The sequence below is a fragment of the Canis lupus genome, chromosome X (assembly GCF_003254725.2).
Source record: "Canis lupus dingo isolate Sandy chromosome X, ASM325472v2, whole genome shotgun sequence".
Taxonomy (NCBI): domain Eukaryota; kingdom Metazoa; phylum Chordata; class Mammalia; order Carnivora; family Canidae; genus Canis; species Canis lupus.
In genome coordinates, this window is record NC_064281.1 from 58445625 (window position 1) to 58467067 (window position 21443).

The window sequence follows — 21443 nt, forward strand, 5'->3', positions numbered from 1 at the left end:
TATACTACACATATGAGTAAAACCATATGATGATTGTCTTTCTCTGATTGACTTATTTCACTCAGCATAATACCCTCCAGTTCCATCCATATCAAAGCAAATATAAGGCATTTGTCCTTTCTGATGGCTGAGTAATATTCCATTGTGTGTGTATGTGTATGTGTGTGTGTATATATATATTTATATGTATATATACACATATATATACACACATATATATATGTATCACCCCTACGTTTATTGCAGCATTATTTACAATAGCCAAGTTATGGGAGCAGCCCGCATGCCCATCTATAGGTGGATGAACAAAGAAAATGTGATACACACACACACACACACACACACACACACACACACACAATGGAATATTCCTTACTCTTAAAAAAAGAATGATATCTTGCCATTTGCAACAACATTGATGGACCTAGAGGGTATAATGCCAAATAAAATAAGTCAGAGAAAAACAAATACCATATGATTTCACTCATGTATGGAATTTAAGAAACAAAATAAAGGAAAAAGAGACAAAAAAACCCAGACACTTTAATACAGAGAACAAACTGGTTGTCAGAGGGGAGGTGGGTGGAGGGAATGGGTGAAATAGGTGAACAGGATTAACAGTATACTTATCATGATGAGCACTGAGTAATGTACAAAATTGTTGAATCATATTCTACATCTAAAACTAAGATTACACTGTATGTTAATTATGATTCAATTAAAAACAAAGTATAAAAAATTAAAAATAAAGATTAAATTTGCCAAAACTAAAAATGGAAGATTTCATATTAGAAGAACATACAGAGTGCCAAGAGGAGAAATAACAAAAAAACCCTATCACCTAGACATATTCACAATAAAACTTAGGAATATCAAAGTAAAATAATATAATCTAAAGGAATCTAGAAATATTTTTCAATAAGTTATACTGAATGCAAAAAAAAACAGTATAGGATTTCTAGAGCTTTAAAAAAATGTTAAACCTAGAGTTTTAGATACAACTAAATTGCCTTTCAAATCTGATACAGATTTCCATGGGTCTGTTAAGTTTAAAAAGTCATCAAGCTGTGTATTTGTGACATTTGCATTTTTCTGCTCATATATTACTTAGAGTTAAAGGAATGACATCACAAGAAGTCAAAAGAAAATCCTAGCATTCTGCCACAGGAACACTGATTTGATAGGGATACATGGACCAAAATACCTTAAGGAGAATTTCACATTCCAAGTTGAAGTACCTGAGAACAGTTGCACTGAAGAACATAAGAGCAAATTCACTTTGTCCACAATGAACCCTTCCCATAAGCCAGCAGAGCTGTTCCAAGACAGATCATTCCAGCCTGCAACTTATTCCTTAAGGAGAAGAGAGAGTGAAACTTGTGTTCAACATCTTAGAATCATATAGAGTATTGCCCAAGGTACTGGTTTCTGTCTCAGCTTACTTGGGAATGCTGATGGAACCAGAATAGTTTGGATGTCTTGGGGCAGCTAACAACAAAAGAAGTGGCTGGTGCATTTCTACAGCTGGCACAACTTTGCACAACCGGGAGGAGGCACATACCTTGAGGCTTCCTTCCTGACAGTGAGGGAGAAACATGCATCCATATTTCTAGCCTTTCAGAGTACTGTCCAAGGCAACGGTTTCTGTCTCATTTCACTTGAAGCTCTAACAGAACCAACACAGTCCGGATGCCTTTGGGCTGCTTAGAACAGAGAGTGGTAAGCAGTGAGTAGTACACTCACCATGATCAGAAGATGCACAACTCAAGGCTTCTCTCTGGGAAGGAGGGAAGGATTGGAGCATATATCCAACATTCTGGCTTATTAGCAGGCTGTCCAAAGGTCTATTTTCTGTCTTGTCTGATTTAGAGTACAGGTTAAACATGGAATATTATAGATGCATGAGGAAGCTGAAAATAAAAACATACCTTGGTGATGTGGTAATGTTTCAGAAAACCAAAAGTATAACAGACACCCAAAAGAACAAGAAATTACAAGCTTCAAAAATAAACTAATAAATTCCTTTAATTAAAAATCTACATATACAAGTCCAGAGAAGATATATACACAGGCCCTCAGAATGTCTAGCTGGGATGATTGGTGAAGGTCTTTTCTGCCACAGTCAGTACATAAAGACTAGGAAATATGGTTGTTTCTCCATAGGTGCAGATACCAATGCAAAGCTAAAAGGAACATGAAAAAAAAGAGGGAAATAAAGTCTCATCAAAGGGACAAAATAAAGCTTCAGAAACTGACAATAAAGAAATGAAGCTATATGAATAACATGACAAAAATTGTCAAAAAGATGCTCAATGAGCTTAGTAAAATGGTACATAAACAAAATGAAAGTAACAAGAAAAAGAAAATATAAAAAAGAAAATTTTGGACCTAAATAGTATAAAACGTGAACTGAAAAATTCAATACTTGGGTTCAAGGGTAGACCTGATCAAGTAGAAGAATGAGCCAGTCAATTTTAAGAAAAGCCATTAGAAATTATCCACCCATAGGAGTAAAAAGAAATAAAAATAGTGAAGAAAGCCTAAGGGACTTAAGATGTACCAAAAAACAAATCACCTTTCATATTATGGGAATCTGAGAACAAGAGAGAGAAAGGTGCATAAAAATTATCTCTATAGGTAATGGCTGAAAACTTCCCATATCCAGAGAGGGGAAACTGACAATCAGAGTTAAAAAACCCAAAAGGGACCAAACACTAATCCAAAAAAAAATCCACAAGACACATTTATAATCAAATTGTAAAAACTCAAGGACAAGGAATTTTGAAAACAGAAAAAGTGATTCATCATAGAAAATAGAGCACCAATTAAGCCTAATAGCAAAAACTTCACAGACCAGAAGAGAATTGGAAGACATATTCAAAGTGACAAAAAAAGCCTTGCCAACCAAGAATACTATATTCAGCAAAAACAGCCTTCAAAAAGTAGACTTTCAGATAAACAAAAGCTAACAGGGTTTATCAATGCTAGGCCTGCCTTACAAGAGAAGATAATGGGAGTTCTTCAAACTGAAAAGAAAAGGACACTAAATAGTAACACAAAAGCATATGAAAGCATGAATCAGCTAGCTGGTAAAAGGATATATATAGACAAAGGATACTATAATAATGCAAAAGTGGTACAAAAATAACTTTTTTCTACTATAGAGTTAAACGATAAAAATAATAAATAACTATAACTAGAAATATTTAATGAATATACAGCATAAAAAGACAATTCTGCATCAATAATGTGTGTGTGTGAGAGTAAAATTAGAATTTTTCATAAACAATCAAAATCTGTTAGCATAAAAAATATTGTTATGTTTTATGAAAGCCCCATGATAACCACAAAAATTACCTGTAAAAGATACACAAAAAGGGCAGCCCTGGTGGCTAAGTGGTTTGGCGCCGCCTTCAGCTGGGGCGTGATCCTGGAGACCCGGGATCAAGTCCCACATCGGGCTCCCTGCATGTAGCCTGCTTCTCCCTCTGCCTGTCTCTGTGTTTCTCATGAATAAATATATAAAATCTTTTTAAAAACTTAAAAAAAGATACACAAAAGAAAATGAAAAGGAATCAAAGAATATCCCTAAAAAAATCAATGAAACACAAAAGAAGCAAGAAATGAAAGGCAGGACAAAAAAAGTACAAGACAGAAGGTAACAAAAATGGCAGTAAAGAAAAATACAAATCAAAACTTCAGTGAGATATTACTTCATAACTCTTACGATGGTCATTATGAAAAAAACAAATGCTGATGAAGACATGGAAAATTTAGAACCCTGTGCACTATTGGTGGAAACATGCAATGATGCAGCTGCTATGGAAAACAGTATAGAGGGATGCCTGGGTGGCTCAGTCAGTTAGGGGTCTGCCTTTGGCTCAGATAATGATCTAGGGGTCCTGGGATCAAGCCCCATATTGGGCTCCCTGCTCAGTGGGGAGTCTGCTTATCCTCCCTCTGCCACTCCCCCTGCTTGTGTACTCTCTCTCTGTCAAGTAAATAAATAAAATCGAAAGAAAGAAAGAAGAAAGAAAGAAAGAAAGAAAGAAAGAAAGAAAGAAAGAAAGAAAGAGAAAGAAAGAAAGAAAGAAAGAAAGAAAGAAAGAAAGAAAGAGAGAGAAAGAAAGAAAGAAAAGAAAGAAAAGAAAGAAAAGAAAGAAAAGAAAGGAAAGAAAGAAAGAGAGAAAGGAAGGTCGGTAGGTAGGTAGGTAGGTAGGTACGGAGACTCCTCAGTAAGTTAAAAATAGAACTACAAATCCCAGACCTGGGTATTTTTTTTGACCACAATAAAAAATAATAATTAACATGACAGGAGAGATAGCAGGGCAGTGGAAGCATAATATTTTCATATTCTTGAATTCTAACATTACAGACAGAAGACACAAAACCAAGAACAGAACTTATAAGCAACATTTACAAAAAATTTAGGACATAAGGAATTCCCTTGAACCTCAAAATACAAGCACAGGAGAGAAACCACCACAGCCACATGATCTGAATAGCATCAATAATTCTGTGGTAATAAGTAGAGGCCATATGCAGACCTGAAACCAGGAGAATAACCATATACTATTCACTGGAAAACCTAGTGGCCACATTAGGAACAGTAGATGAAACTGGAAGGCCTTCTATCCATTCCAGTAGTGGAGCAATGCAAGGATTCTCAGATAACAAATTCTGAAACAGCTGGAACAATCTAATCCCAGGAGTCCTCAAAATTGACTAACAGGGGCTCCCTTTCAAGACACAACGAGGAGAAACTGTTGGAATTAGAGTTAAAATTGGGCATGATAAGGACAATAGAAACAAAGGAAAAGAAGGCCCACACAAAAGGGTAAGAGATAAAGGGTATCACAGAAAACAAGCTGAAAACATCACAAAAGGGAACTTTGAAGTTAGAAAAGCTAGTCGAGGGCAGGGCAGCCCTGGTGGGTTTAGCACCGCCTTCGGGCCGGGGTGTGATCCTGGAGAGCGGGGATTGAGTGCCACGTCAGGCTTCCTGCATGGAGCCTGCTTCTCCCTCTGCCTGTGTCTCTGCCTCTCTCTCTGTGTGTGTGTGTCTGTCATGAATAAATAAATAAAATCTTTAAAAAAAAAAAGAAAAGAAAAGCTAGTCGAACCAAGCCTCCTTCGAAAAACTCAGGCAAAATCATTTCACATAAAAATAAGCAACAAAAGCTATCAGGATCAAACCCCATTCAAATTTGGTATTAAAAAAATAGAATGACAGCACCACAGACAAGTAAAGTATAATACATGCTTATATAACAGGTCAGAAGTATAAAATACCTCAAAATAAGATATGAATTTTAAGAGAAAGACACAACATATAAAAACATAAAGCAAAATTGGGGAAATTCAGAAATAATGAGAATTCAAAAAATAATTAGAAATTTAAAAAGCACATTTTAGAAATAAAATCCAAATTAGAAGGAACACAAAAACAAATACACAAGGGCAAATGAACTCAACAAAAAATGTCTTAACAAAAACAAGAGTATATATTAATAAAAATGTATATGAAAAATAAGGATTCAAAAGAAAATGACATAATTGGAGATAAGAAAAGATGATCCAGCATATGAATAAAAGATGTCCCTGAAGAAGAAAATTAAAGTTCATTTCTTGATTTCAAAACTTACTATGAAACTACAGTCATTAAGACAAAGTGGTACTGGCATAGGACACAGATATATAGATTAATGGAACAAGATTAAGATTCCAGAAATGAGCCAATACATTTATTATCAACTGATTTTTGAGAAGGGTGTCAAGAAAAAAAATGGAGAAATAATTTCAACATAATGTTTGATTATTGTCAAATGTCCCTGGCTAGGACTTCCAGTACTATGTTGAACAAAAAGTGGTAAGAGTGGGAACCTTGTCTTGTTCCAAATCTTAGAGTAAAAGTTTTTAGCTTTTCACTATTGAATATGATGCTAACTGTGGGTTGGTCATATCATGGCTTTTATTACTCTGAGGTATTTTCCTTCCATACCTAATTTTTTGAAAGCTTTTTTAATCATGAAAGGATGTTGAATTTTGACAAATGCTTTTTCTGCATCTGTAGACATGATCATATGATTTTATCCTTCATTCTGTTGATGTGGTACATCAATTTTATTAATTTGCAGCCAAAGAGCCAAGGTGTGGAGCACAAGCATGTGCAGGATGATCACAGTTCTGAGGTACAAGGCAGGGGTGTGTGGGCAGGGGGTTGGCAGTACAACAGAAGTTCCTTCTTGACGCGAGGATAGCAGTATTTCATGTTTTGGAGGAGGAGCTCCATGGTATGATGGTGTCGGTTACCTTAGTGGTAAAAGCTGCCAGTGTTTTCAGCAGAGGAGACCACAAGGGTTTACACCAAAAAAAAAAAACATCATGAGAACATCATCTGTGAAAGCTGCAAAGGGAGGCTGAGGCTGTTGCAGAAGCTGCTGAGGTGCTCAGCAGAGCAGGCCACTGGGGATCATGTGTTAACGTGCCCCATGGCTGATTACTGATGTTTCCTACACTACTTTGTTTCTAGCTTCTCTAGATGTCTCGGCTATTATGCCTATCTCCCCAGCAATCCTTTCTGCATGGTTGTTCTCTGTTTATTTTTTGCTCCATTCTGTTCCTATAGGTTTTAATTAGACTCTGGAGTCCCCTCCTCCAGGGCTATTTCTTTCATAGGTAGCTATCTAATTATTACTTTTCGGGTTGGTCAGAAAGCTAATATCACTACTCTACAAATTTGCTGATATCTCCCTAGGAATAAACATTTTTTAAGCTTTCTAATCTATTTGGCAAATTGCCCCCCCAGAAAGGCTATGCCACCTTACATTACCAGTAGCACTGCCTAGAATCATTTCACTATAGGAACACTGCATATGTTTCTACTGTTGTCAATTGAGCAGAATGTAAAAGATTCAGCTGTTTAGAACTCATACTTCTTTGTGGGTTGTTTTTGTTTCTTGTTTTTATACTGAATTAGAGAATCTTTTCATTTGCTTACTATTTATCCAGTATTCCTTCTGTAAAAATGGTCTTTTAACCTCTTTACCTACCTTTGAATTGACATTTTTATCTTTTAAAAAAATGTATGAGTTCACTATATGTTAGAGAAATCAACTCTTTATTGGCTTCTTATACAAAAATTGCTTTGTTATATCAACTTTCACAAAGATTATGTACATTTACACCATCACACTTGTCCATTTTGTTTATGCCATTCTCTCATACTTACAAATGCCACTCTTACCCTGAGAGTAGATAAATGGCCGTATCATATATTTTCATTGATTTAAGGTATAATTTTATAATATCTAATCATTAATACATTCAAAGTTTATTTTGCATATAGTATTAGGTAAAAATCGAAGTCTTTTTTCCCCTACTAATTTGAAATTTAAAGAACTTGTGAAACACTAAATATATATATATATATATCTGTCTGTTTCAAATTTGATATTTGGTCTCATTATTATTCCTATTCATATGCCGGTACCAATATTTAATTTATATAGTCTAATATCTGGTAAAATAAGTTCCTCCTCCCAAAAACACATGCAGTACTTTTATTCACCAAAATCTTCATGGCTTTTCTCACCAGTTTATTCTTTTTTTTTTCTCACCAGGTTATTCTTCCAGGTAAGCTACTGAGATAATTTTGTGGAGGTCTCCTCAAAAACTCCTATACAAATTTTGACTGGAATACATTTAAAGCTATTAATTAATTTGGGGAGAATCAATATCCATATAGTATTAAATACACTAGTATTTTCTCTAATTATTCAAATTTTATTTTACGATCTTCAGTAATGATTATTAGCTTTGGTCATAAAGGTCTTAAACAGTCTACATAAGTTTACTCCGAATGTGTGTGTATACCGTTAGTATTATGAGAAATCCCTTCAATGTATTTTCTATAAACTAAGGGCATCTTCAAAATACACGAAAGAATTTAGACCTGTTTTATTAGTATGTACAATCATACACTTACAGATTAAAAGCTTATATGCAGGAATTTATCCTGATATTATCAGAATTACTTGAGTTTTTAAATAATATCCCCCCCCACTCCTACCACAGACCAACAGTTTCTTTTCTTTTTTTTCTTTTTTATTTTTTTCTTATTTATGATAGTCACACACACACACACACGCACACACACACACAGAGAGAGAGAGAGAGAGAGAGAGAGAGAGGCAGAGACATAGGCAGAGGGAGAAGCAGGCTCCATGCACCGGGAGCCTGACGACGGATTCGATCCCGGGTCTCCAGGATCGCGCCATGGGCCAAAGGCAGGCACTAAACCGCTGCGCCACGCAGGGATCAGTTTTTTTTAATTTTTTTAATTGGAGTTCAATTTGCCAACATATACCATAACACCCAGTGCTCATCCCAAGTGCCCTGCTCAGTGCCCATCACCCAGTCACCGCAACCCCCTACCGACCTCGCTTTCCACTACGCCTTGTTCGTTTCCCAGCCAACACAATTTCTTGAAACAACTGACTACCGCATAAGTACCTAAGAATAAGCTGTTATGATCATTAACATCAGTGGCTAACTAATATGGCCCGGAAGGCTCTGCATACTTAGGTTGCCACCTATCCCTCCAATTGTATCTTGCAGCAGCTTATCATGTGCTCCTCTTCCTATCACCACAGAGCTTCTAGATATGTTTTCCCCTGACTGAAACACTCTTTTCTTCTTTGCCTACTTACATCCTACTAATTCTTGAGAACCCACATTGGTTAGGAAAGCCCTCTTTAACTTCTCTGATTAGGTCAAACTATACATAACAGAAATCATGGCAGCACACATCTCTGAGCATAGCACTTGTTACATTTCCAAATTTGCATTTAAATTTTCTGTCATTCACTAAACTCATATCTTTCAATAGTAACTCTGAACGTGAACAGGCTTAATGACCCCATCAAAAGGCGCAAGGTGTCAGACTGCTAAAAAAAGCAGGACCCATCTATTTGCTGTCTACAATAGACTCATTTTAGACAGAAGGACACCTACAGCCTGAAAATAAAAGGTTGGAGAACCATTTACCATTCAAATGGTCCTCAAAAGAAAGCAGGGGTAGCCATCCCCATATCAGATAAACTAAAATTTACCCCGAAGACTGTAGTGAGAGATGAAGAGTGACTATATCATACTTAAAGGATCCATCCAACAAAGGACTTAAGAATCCTCAATATATATGCCCCGAATGTGGGAGCTGCCAAATATATCAATCAATTAATAACCAAAGTTAAGACATACTTAGATAATAATACACTTATACTTGGTGACTTCAATCTAGCGCTTTCTACACCCGATACATCTTCTAAACACAACATCTCCAAAGAAACAAGAGCTTTAAATGATACACTAGACCAGATGGATTTCACAGGTATCTACAAACTTTACATCCAAACACAACTGAATACACATTCTTCTCAAGTGCACATGGAACGTTCTCCAGAATAGACCACATACTGGGTCACAAATTGGGTCTGAACCGATACCAAAAGATTGGGATCGTCCCCTGCATATTCTCAGACCATAATGCCCTGAAATTAGAACTAAATCACAACAAGAAGTTTGGAAGGACTTCAAACACGAGGAGGTTAAGGACCATCCTGCTAAAAGATGAAAGGGTCAACCAGGAAATTAAGGAAGAATTAAAAAGATTCATGGAAACTAATGAAGATACAACCGTTCAAAATCTTTGGGATGCAGGAAAAGCAGTCCTGAGGGGGAAATACATTGCAATAAAAGCATCCATTCAAAAACTGGAAAGAACTCAAATACAAAAGCTAACCTTACACATAAAGGAGCTAGAGAAAAAACAGCAGATGGACCCTACGCCCAGCAGAAGAAGAGAGTTAATAAAGATTGGAGCAGAACTCAACGAAATCGAGACCAGAAGAACTGTGGAACAGATCAACAAAACCAGGAGTTGGTTCTTTGGAAGAATTAATAACACAGATAAACCATTAGCCAGCCTTATTAAAAAGAAGAGAGAGAAGACTCAAATTAATAAAATCATGAATGAGAAAGGAGAGATCACTACCAACACCAAGGAAATACAAACGATTTTAAAAACATATTATGAACAGCTATACGCCAATAAATTAGGCAATCTAGAAGAAATGGACGCATTCCTGGAAAGTCACAAACTACCAAAACTGGAACAGGAAGAAATAGAAAACCTGAATAGGCCAATAACCAGGGAGGAAATTGAAGCAGTCATCGAAAACCTCCCAAGACACAAAAGTCAGGGCCAGATGGCTTCCCAGGGGAATTCTATCAAACATTTAAAGAAGAAACCATACCTATTCTACTAAAGCTGTTTGGAAAGATAGAAAGAGATGGAGGTGCCCCTCAAGTTGGGGAGAGGGGCAAAGGAGAGAATCTTCAAGCAGATGATGAGATGGCTCAGCAGTTGAGCATCCGCCTTCAACTCAGGTAGTGATCCCAGGGTGCTGGGATCAAGTCTCGAATGGGGCTCCCCGCAGGGAGCCTGCTTCTCCCTCTTCCTATATCTCTGCCTCTCTGTGTCTCTCATGAATAAATAAAGTCTTTTAAAAAAGAAAAAGTCTCTTGAGACAAACAGGTAAACACAACATACCAAAATTTATTGGGTGCTGCAAAAGTAGCAGTTAGATGGAAGTTTATAGTGATAAGGGCCCATGTAAAAAAAGAAAGATCTTTGCAACAGACTGCATTTTTGTGTCCTCCACCCAAATTTATGTTAAAACCTAATCCACAATGCAATGGTATTTGTAGGTGAGGCCTTTGAATGATGATTAGATCATGAAAGTACAGCCTCATTAAGGGGATTAGTTCCCATATGAAAGAGATTTGAGAAAGATCCCCAGGCTATTCCACCACAGAAGGAGACAGCAAGAAGACAGCCATCATGAACCAAAAAGTGGACTCTCATCAATGAATCTCCTGACAACTTGATATTGGTCCTTCAGAACTCTGAAAAATAAATTACTGGTATTTATAAGCCACCAATCTATGATATTTTATTATAGCAGCCTGAATTAAGAGAATCTCAAACAACCTTACTCTTCACCTCAAGGTAGATAAAGAAGAACAAACTTAAACCTGAAGATAGTGGAAGAAAGAAAATCATAAAGACTAGAGCATAAATGAAACAAATGGTATTGAAAAACAATAGAAAAAAACAAAGAGTTAATTTTTTGAAAACAAAATTTAAAAACCCTTAGCTAGTTTGGAAATATAGAAAGAGATGGAGCACTTCCAAATTCGTTCTATGAGGCCAGCATCACCTTAATTCCAAAACCAGACAAAGACCCCACCAAAAAGGAGATTTACAGACCAATATCCCTGACGAACATGGATGCAAAAATTCTCAACAAGATACTAGCCAATAGGATCCAACAGCACATTAAGAAAATTATTCACCACGACCAAGTAGGATTTATTCCCGGGACACAAGGCTGGTTCAACACTCGTAAAACAATCAATGTGATTCATCATATCAACAAGAGAAAAACCAAGAACGATATGATCCTCTCATTAGATGTAGAGAAAGCATTTGACAAAATACAGCATCCATTCCTGATCAAAACTCTTCAGAGTGTAGGGATAGAGGGAACTTTCCTCGACATCTTAAAAGCCATCTACGAAAAGCCCACAGCAAATATCATTCTCAATGGGGAAGCACTGGGAGCCTTTCCCCTAAGATCAGGAACAAGACAGGGATGTCCACTCTCACCACTGCTATTCAACATAGTACTGGAAGTCCTAGCCTCAGCAATCAGACAACAAAAAGACATTAAAGGTATTCAAATTGGCAAAGAAGAAGTCAAACTCTCCCTCTTTGCCGATGACATGATACTCTACATAGAAAACCCAAAAGCCTCCTCCCCAAGATTGCTAGAACTCATACAGCAATTTGGTAGCGTGGCAGGATACAAAATCAATCCCCAGAAATCAATGGCATTTCTATACACTAACAATGAGACTGAAGAAAGAGAAATTAAGGAGTGAATCCCATTTACAATTGCACCCAAAAGCATAAGATACCTAGGAATAAACCTCACCAAAGAGACAAAGGTTCTATACGCTAAAAACTATAGAACACTTCTGAAAGAAATTGAGGAAGACACAAAGAGATGGAAAATTTTCCATGCTCATGGATTGGAAGAATTAATATTGTGAAAATGTCAATGTTACCCAGGGCAATTTACACATTTAATGCCATCGCTATCAAAATACCATGGACTTTCTTCAGAGAGTTAGAACAAATTATTTTAAGATTTGTGTGAAATCAGAAAAGACCCCGAATAGCCAGGGGAATTTTAAAAAAGAAAACCATCTCTGGGGGCATCACAATGCCAGATTTCAGTTGTACTACAAACCTGTGGTCATCAAGACAGTGTGGTACTGGCACAAAAACAGACACATACATCAATGGAACAGAAGAGAGAACCCAGAAGTGGACCCTGAACTTTATGGCCAACTAATATTCGATAAAGGAGGAAAGACTATCCATTGGAAGAAAGACAGTCTCTTCAATAAATGGTGCTGGGAAAATTGGACATCCACCTCCAGAAGAATGAAACTAGACCATTCTCTTACACCATACACAAAGATCAACTCAAAATGGATGAAAGATCTAAATGTGAGACAAGATTCCATCAAAATCCTAGAGGAGAACATAGGCAACACCCTTTTTGAACTTGGCCACAGTAACTTCTTGCAAGATACATCCAGGAAGGCAAAAGAAACAAAAGCAAAAATGAACTATTGGGACTTCATCAAGATAAGAAGCTTTTGCACAGCAAAGGATACAGTCAACAAAACTAAAAGACAACCTACAGAATGGGAGAAGATATTTGCAAATGAACTTTCAGATAAAGGGCTAGTTTCCAAGATCTATAAAGAACTTCTTAAACTCAACACCAAAGAAACAAACAATCCAATCATGAAATGGGCAAAAGACATGAAGAGAACTCTCACAGAGGAAGACATAGACATGGCCAACATGCACATGAGAAAATGCTCTGCATCACTTGCCATGAGGGAGATACAAATCAAAACCACAATGAGATACCACCTCACACCAGTGAGAATGGGGAAAATTAACAAGGCAGGAAACAACAAATGTTGGAGAGGATGCGGAGAAAAGGGAACCCTCTTGCACTGTTGGTGGGAATGTGAACTGGTGCAGCCACTCTGGAAAACTGTGTGGAGGTTCCTCAAAGAGTTAAAAATAGACCTGCCCTAAGACCCAGCAATTGCACTGCTAGGGATTTACCCCAAAGATTCAGATGCAGTGAAACGCCGGGACACCTGCACCTCGATGTTTCTCGCAGCAATGACCACAATAGCCAAACTGTGGAAGGAGCCTCGGTGTCCATCGAAAGATGAATGGATAAAGAAGATGTGGTTTATGTATACAATGGAATATTACTCAGCCATTATAAACGACAAATACCCACCATTTGCTTCAAAGTGGATGGAACTGGAGGGTATTATGCTGAGTGAAGTAAGTCAATCAGAGAAGGACAAACATTATATGTTCTCATTCATTTGGGGAATATAAATAATAGTGAAAGGGAATATAGGGGAAGGGAGAAGAAATGTGTGGGAAATATCAGAAAGGGAGACAGAACATAAAGACTCCTAACTCTGAGAAACGAACTGGGGGTGGTGGAAGGGGAGGAGGGCGGGGGGTGGGGGTGAGTGGGTGACGGGCACTGAGGCGGACACTTGACGGGATGAGCACTGGGTGTTATTCTGTGTTATGTTGGTAAATTGAACACCAATAAAAATTATTTTATTAATAAAAAAAAGTATTACATATAAAAAAATAGAAAAAGAAAAAAACATAAAAACCCTTAGCTAGACTAAGAAAAAAAAGACTCAAGTAAATAAGAAAGAATAGAGAATACTATATTTCCTTCAAAAATAAAAACGAACATAAGAGACTATTGTGACCTATATGTCAAGAAACAAAAGCCTAGAAAAAATGGATAAATTCCTAGAAATATACAAAAATACCAATACGGAACCAAAGAAATATACTCTATAGAACAATGACAAATAAAGAGAATCAGTAATCAAAAATCTCCCAACAAAGAAAAACTCAGGACCAGAGGTCTACAAGGATAAACTCTACCAAAAACTAAGTGAAGGAATATTTCCAAACCTATTCTATGAAGCCAGCATCATACTGATACCAAAATCAAAGACACGACAAAAACAAAACTATACACCAACATTCCTGATGAATGTAGATGCCAAAATCCACAATACAATATTAATAAGCCAAATTCAACAGCAGATTAAAAGGATTATACACCATGACCAAGTGAGATTTATCCTTGGCGTACAAGGATGGTTCAGTATAAGTAAATCAATGCAATACACCACATTAACCAAATGAAGGGTAAAAAAATGATCATTTTAGTAGGAGCAGACAAAACATTTAACAAAGTTCAGTAACTACTCACGATTAAAACTTCTCAACAAAATAAATATAGTAGAAACTTACCTCAACATAATAAAGGCCATATATGAAAAGCTCACAGCTAACATCATACTCAATGGAGAAAAACTGAAAGTTTTCCCTTTTAAGATCCAATACAAGGAAAGGATGCCCACTCTGGCCACTTCTTCTCAACATAGTACTGGAAGTCCTAACCAGAGCAATTAAACAAGAAAAAGAAATAATATTAGGCAACCAAATCAGAAAGGAAGAAATAAAATTATCTTTGTTTACAAATGACAGGATCATTTATGTAGAAAACCCTAAAGAGTCAATAAAATACTGTTAGAATAAACAAATGCTGTAAACTTGTAGGATACAAAATCAATACACAAAAATCAGTCATGTTTCTATACATAAACAACATACTACCCAAGTAGCTAATTAACAAAAAAATTAAAATAGGAATAAAGTAATCTAAACATGTGGAAGACTTGCTAAAAATTATAAAATATTGATGAAAAATTAAAGAACACATGAATGGGAAGATTCATGTTCATGATTCAGAAAAACTGATAGTTAAAACGTCCATACTACCCAAAACCTTCTAGAGAGTCAGTGCAATCTCTATTAAAATTCCAATTGCATTTTTCATAGAATAAAATCCTACGATTAATGCTTTCTACTATATTTATTTTGTTGAGAAGTTTTAATCGTGAGTTTAAGGAACCAGAAAAGGTCCCAAAGAGTCAAGGCAATCTTGAGCAAGAAGAACAAGGCCGGAAGCATCATATTTCCTGATTTGAAAACATATTACAGAGGTGCAATAACCAAACTAGTATGGTCAATTCATAAAAAAAAAACATACAGACCAATGGTACAGAGAGGGCTAAGAATTAAAGCTATGTATCTACAGTCAAATGATCTTCAACAACAGTGTCAAGACCTTCTCTCCAACAAATTATGATGGCAAAAGTAAATTCCACATGTAAAAAATGAAACTGTACCCTTACCTAACATCAAACACAATTATTAACTCAAATGGACCAAAGATCTAAATATAACAGCTAAAATTATAAAACTCTTAGAAGAAATTATAATGGAAGTTTCATCACATTGGATTTAGCAATGATTTCCTGAATATGACACCAAATGCACAGGCAACAAAAGAAACTAGATTTCATCAACATTAAAAACTTGTATATAAAAGGATACTGTCAGCAGAGTAAAAGGCAATCTGTGGAATGGGAGGAAATATTTGCAAAATCATGTCTGATAAGGATTAATATCCACAATATTTAAAGAACTCCTATACTTGGCAATAACAAAGAAAAGCTTCAAAATTCAGTGAAATATTTCAATAGACATTTCCTCAAAGAAGATATAAAAATGGGCAATAACTGTATGAAGAGGTACTCCACATTATGAATCATGAGAAAATTGTATATCAAAATCACAATGAGATATAAATTCACACTCTTTAGGATGACTATGATCAAAAAACGCAAACAAAAAATAGTGTTGGCAAGGAGAATAAGAAACTGGAACTCTTGTGCTTTGCTGTTGAGAATGTAAATGCTGTAGTCACTGTGGAAAACGCAATGGCAGTTCCTCAAAAAATTAAAAATAGGATTACCATATGATCTAGCTATTCCGCTTTTGGACATATAACCAAAATAATTCAAAGAAGAAACTCAGACATTTGTACACCCACATTTACAACACCCAAAAGGTGGAAGCAACTCAAGTATCCACTGACAGATGAATGGATAAACAACATGCAGTGTGTACATAAAATGGAGTACTATACAGCCATAAAAAGGAAGGAAATTCTAACAATGCTACAACATGGATCAACCTTGATAACATTATTTTAAGTCAAAAATACCAGTCACAAAAAGACGATATAAATATTTTACGATTCCACTTATATGAAATACCTAGAATAATCAAATTGATAGAAACATAAAGTAGAATGGTGGGTGCCAGAGGCAGGTAAAAGGAAAGACTTGAGAGCAAATTGGTATTTAATGAGTACAGAGTATCAACTGGAAAAGAAGAAAAAGCTGTGGAGATGGAGGATAGTGATCACTGAACAACAACGTGAATATACTTAGTGCTACAGAGCTGTACACTTCAAAATGGTGAGAGTGGAAAATGTTATATATATTTAACTATTAAAAAATGACCCAAATTTTAAAAAGAAACCAACATATCAGAATATATGGGTTGCAATGAAAGTAGTGCTCAGAGGGAAAGTTATAGCACTAAAAGCCTACATTAAAAAGACATATTTCCAATAAATAACCTAACTTTACATCTTAAGTTGAAAACAAAGAGTAAACTAAATTCAAAGACACTAGAAGAAAGGAAACAATAAAGATATAAGGGGAGTTAAATGAAATAAAGAAAAAAGAATGAGAGCAATGCAAGCAAAAGTTTGTTCTTTGGCAGGAAGGAGGTAAGATGGCAGGGTAGGGTAACTAAGCTTGCCTCCTCTCTCAAACACAGTTAGATAAATATAAAATCATTCTGAACACCCAAGAAATCAATTGGAAGTCTTGGAGAAAATGCTGCATGTCTACAAACCAGAAAAACAACCCACAGAAGGTAGGAACTACAGAGAGTTCACACATAGGAGAAAAGAGTGGTGGGTGCTCCCTAGGGCAGGGAGCTCTGGCAGAAGATGGAGTAGTGAGAGACAAGGAAAAGAGAGAGAAAAAGCATGGGAAAAAAAAGAGCAAAAACATATGCAGAGAACAATACAAGAAAACTATTACTCAAAACCATTGACGGGGGGAAAGGAGAAGGCTACAATACTGCCAGTTTCCTATAAACAGCAAAGTGCATATTCTGAGGTTTCAGAAGCTTGTGACATACCAAGGTTTACATCTAGAGAGTTGAGTGGTGCTTTGGTGGAAGAGTGGAGCTGAGTCCCAGCAGCAGGCAGCCTGAGGATCCTCAATGTCACATGGGGAGAAGTGGTTCCCTTGCTTGGAATGCATTTTGGAGAGGTGATATGTCATCTTTGAGGGCAAGATCCTGTGGGGCCATCCAGCCACCCCAACACCAGTATAGAAATGAAGACTCCAGCTGAGGGCTACAAACCTTGGCACAGGCTATGTGTTGCAATTTCCATAAACACCCAATGGCTGTATGGTCTTGCAACTAACTGTCTTCTGGAACAAGCCAGCACTGGAAACAGCTTGAGGACATTTGGGAGTGGTGATATGGCTTGGCCTCTCTGTGGGCAAAGGACCCTGTGGGCGACACTGAGCTGCCCCTTCCACCAATACAGAAAGACACTGGCTGAGGACTACAAAACCTGCCGCTGGTTATGTGCTGCAATTCACTATGAACTCTGAACTGCAGCACCATCTTGCCACTGACTTCTGCTACAAGCCAGCACCAGCCACATTGCAGAGAAACTCTCCCCCAGAGGATCAGTGCAGATCTGCCCTTCAGGGATCTCTAAAGTGTGGGGTTTTGAAACACAGCCCCACTTGAGAAAAAACACAGGAATGCTATGCCATTCGGCAGGCAAACACCTCAGACACAGGGTGAAGGCAGGGATCTGACAGAAACCAGGAACACAGGAAGGGTCATTGTTTGCATGTCTCTGAGGGCTCACTAAAAACAGGTGGTGCACATTTCCCACTCCAGAGACAGGAGAATGATGCAAAGCCATTTTCTCCCTGCACCCACCAGCTTGATCCACCTAAATGTGCTAAACAGTGCCAAGTTGGTAACAGAGCCACTATACCTAGCCCCACCCCTTCCGCCTGCCCTGAAGGCACACTCCACTAGAGGAATTCCACTTGAGAATCATGGAAATAGGTCCCTCCCCCAAAAATCCAGCACAAACCCCCCACCCACTTCAAGTCTGATTTTATTTTTATTTTTTAAAGATTTTATTTATTTATGAGACACAGAGAGAGAGAGAGAGAGAGAGAGGCAGAGACGCAGACAGAGGGAGAAGCAGGCTCCATGTACGAAGCCTGACATGGGACTCGATCCGGGATCTCCAGGATCAAGCCCTAGGATGAAGGTGGCGCTAAACCACTGAGCCGTCTGGGCTGCCCCAAGTCTGCTGATTTTAGAGTGCTGGAAAGCTTCAATTCTAGGAGAAACAGGATCTAGCTTCCTCTGGGGTTATTTTGTCATTTGTTTCCTTTTTTTTTGTTGTTTTTGTCTTTCATTTCCTTTTCTGAATACAAGTTTTTTTATATTTTTTATTTTATATATATTTTAATTTTTCATTTTTTTCTTTCTTTCTTTTTCTTCTCTTTCTTTCTACCTTTTTTTTGTAACAAGCTTCTCATAACAAGCAGACCAAAATATACCTAGGATCTAGCTTCCTTTATTTATTCTATCTTATTTTATTTTAATTTTTTTCAATCTTTAATTTTTTTATTATTTCTATCATTACTTTTTTCCTCCAAAATGACAAGACAGAGAAATTCACCCCAAAAGAAAGAAAAGGAAGAAATAATGGCCAGAGATTTAATCAATACAGATATAAGATGTCTGAAATAGAATTTAAAACAATTATAACAATACTAGCTGGGCTTGAGAAAAGCATAGAAAACACTAGATACTCTCTTACTGCAGAGATAAAAGAACTAAAATCTAGTCAGGCCAAAATTAAAATTGCCATCACTGATACAGAACCAAATGGATACCATAAAAAAGGAGAATGGACAAAGCAGAGACACAAATCAGTTATACAGAAAATAAAATTATAGAAAATAATGAAGTTGAAAAGAAGAGGTATACAGTGGTGATCAACAGATCATGGCAGGAGACATAGGGAACTCAGTGACTTACTAAAACAGAGTAATATCTGTAGCATAGGAATCTCAGAAGATGAAGAGAGAGAAAAAGGGGCAGAAGTTTATTTGAGCAAATTGTAGCTAAAAACTCCCCTAATCTGGGGAAGGATACTGCCATCAAAATCTAAGAAACACAAAAAACTCCCATTAAATTCAACATAAGTCAACCATAGCCAAGGCATATGATAGTCAAATTTACAAAATACACAAAGAAAGAATCCTGATAGCAGAAAGGAAAAGAAAAGGCCTTAACCCACAAGACAGATCAGACTGCAGCAGATCTCTCCACAGAATCTTGGCAGGCCAGAAGGACAATGGAAGGATATATTTAAATTGCTGAATGGAAAAAATATGCAACCAAGAATTTCTTATCCAGCAAGGCTGTAATTCAGAATAGGAGAAAAAGAGTTTCCCAAACAAAAACTAAAGAAGTTTGTGACCATTAAACCATCTCTGTGAGAAAATTCTGAGGGGAACTCTGTGAGTGGGGAAAAAAGACCAAAAGCAAGAAAGACTAGAAAGGACCAGAGAACATCACCAGAAACACCAACTCGACAGATAACACAATGACACTAAATTCTTATCTTACAATAATCACTGAGTATAAAGAGACTACATGCTCCAACCAAAAGGCATATGGTATCAGAATGTATAGAAAAAAGATCTACATGCTTCCTTTACAAAAGATGCATTTTAGGCCTAAAGCATCTGAACATTGAAAGTGAGGGGATGGAGAACCATCTATCATGCAAATGGACATCAAAAGAAAGCCAGAGAGTAGCCATGTGTACGTCAGCTACACTAGATTTTAAAACAAAGATTGCAACAAGAGATAAAGAAGGGCATTATATCATAATTAAGGGGTCTATACATCAAGAAGATCTAACAATTGTAAATATATACTCAGCTTGGTAGTACACAAATATATAAATCAATAAATAATAAACATAAAGATACTTACTGATAATAATACAATAATAACAGTGTACTTAAACACCCCACTTACAGCAATAGACAGATCATTTAAACAGAAAATCAACAAGGAAACAATGGCATTAAATGACACATCAGACTGGATGGACTTAAATTCAGAACATTTCATTCTAAAGCAACCCAGTACACATTCTTTTTCAGTGCACACGGAACATTCTTCAGAACAGATCACATACTGGGTCACAAACTAGCCCTCAACAAGTACAAAAAGACTGAGATCATACCATGCATATTTTCAGACCACAAAGTTATGAAAGTCAACCAGAAGAAAAAATTTGGAAAGACCTCAAACACATGGACCCTCAAAAAAGTGAATGGATATACAGAACACCTCAACACCATAAAAGACATTTATGAAAGACCCACAGCTACTATCATCAATGGAAAAAAAAACTGAGAGCCTTTACCCTATAGTCAGGAACAAGACAGGGATGTCCACTCTCACCATTACTACTTAATATACTACTGGCTCAGCAATCAGACAACACTAAGAAAGAAAAGGCATCCAAATCGGTAAGGAAGATAGCAAACTCACTACTTGCAGACAACATGATACTCTATGTAGAAAACCCTAAAGGTTCCACCAAAATATTGCTAAAACTAATACATGAATTCAGCAAAGCTGCAGGATATAAAATCAATATGCAGAAATCTGTTGCATTTCTATGCACCAATAATGAAGCAACAAAGAAACCAAGAAATCAATCCCATTTGCAATTGCACCAAGAACATTAAGATATCTAGGAATAAACCTAGGTAAAAGATATTTACTCTGAAAACTGTAAAGCATTTATGAAAGACATTGAAGAGGACACCAAAAAAATGGAAAAGCATTCTTGTTCATGTATTGGAAGAATAAGTATTGTTAAAATGTCTACACTACACAAAGCATTTACACATTTAATGTAATTCCTATCAAAATATCACCAGCATTTTTCACAAAACTAGAACAATCCTACAATTTGTATGGAACCACAAAAGACCCTAAATAGCCAAAGCAATTCTAAAAAAGAAAACCTGGAGGCATCATGATTGCATATTTCAAGCTACATTACAAAGCTGTAGTCATCAAGACAGAATGGTATGGGCAGAAAAACAGACACATTCATCTGTTAAATGTAATGTAATGAAGATTCATCAATGGAACAAAAGAGAGAACCCAGAATTGT

At 36.6% G+C, this 21443-nt stretch overlaps 1 protein-coding gene across 5 annotated transcripts in view; it reads right to left on the minus strand.

The window, feature by feature from the left end:
- The window catches only part of ABCB7 (ATP binding cassette subfamily B member 7), a 164885-nt gene that overhangs the window by 117600 nt on the left and 25842 nt on the right, over positions 1-21443 (minus strand). The window contains exon 2 of one of the 5 annotated variants that reach the window (XM_035712126.2): positions 14516-14660. The exons of 3 other annotated variants lie outside the window; for them this stretch is intronic. In XM_035712126.2, coding sequence (XP_035568019.1) covers positions 14516-14647 — 132 coding nt within the window. In that variant the 5' untranslated portion in view covers positions 14648-14660. Of the gene's footprint in view, positions 1-1743; positions 1893-14515; positions 14661-21443 lie in introns of those variants that run through there. One more of the 5 variants, XM_025466224.3, reaches the window with a different exon arrangement.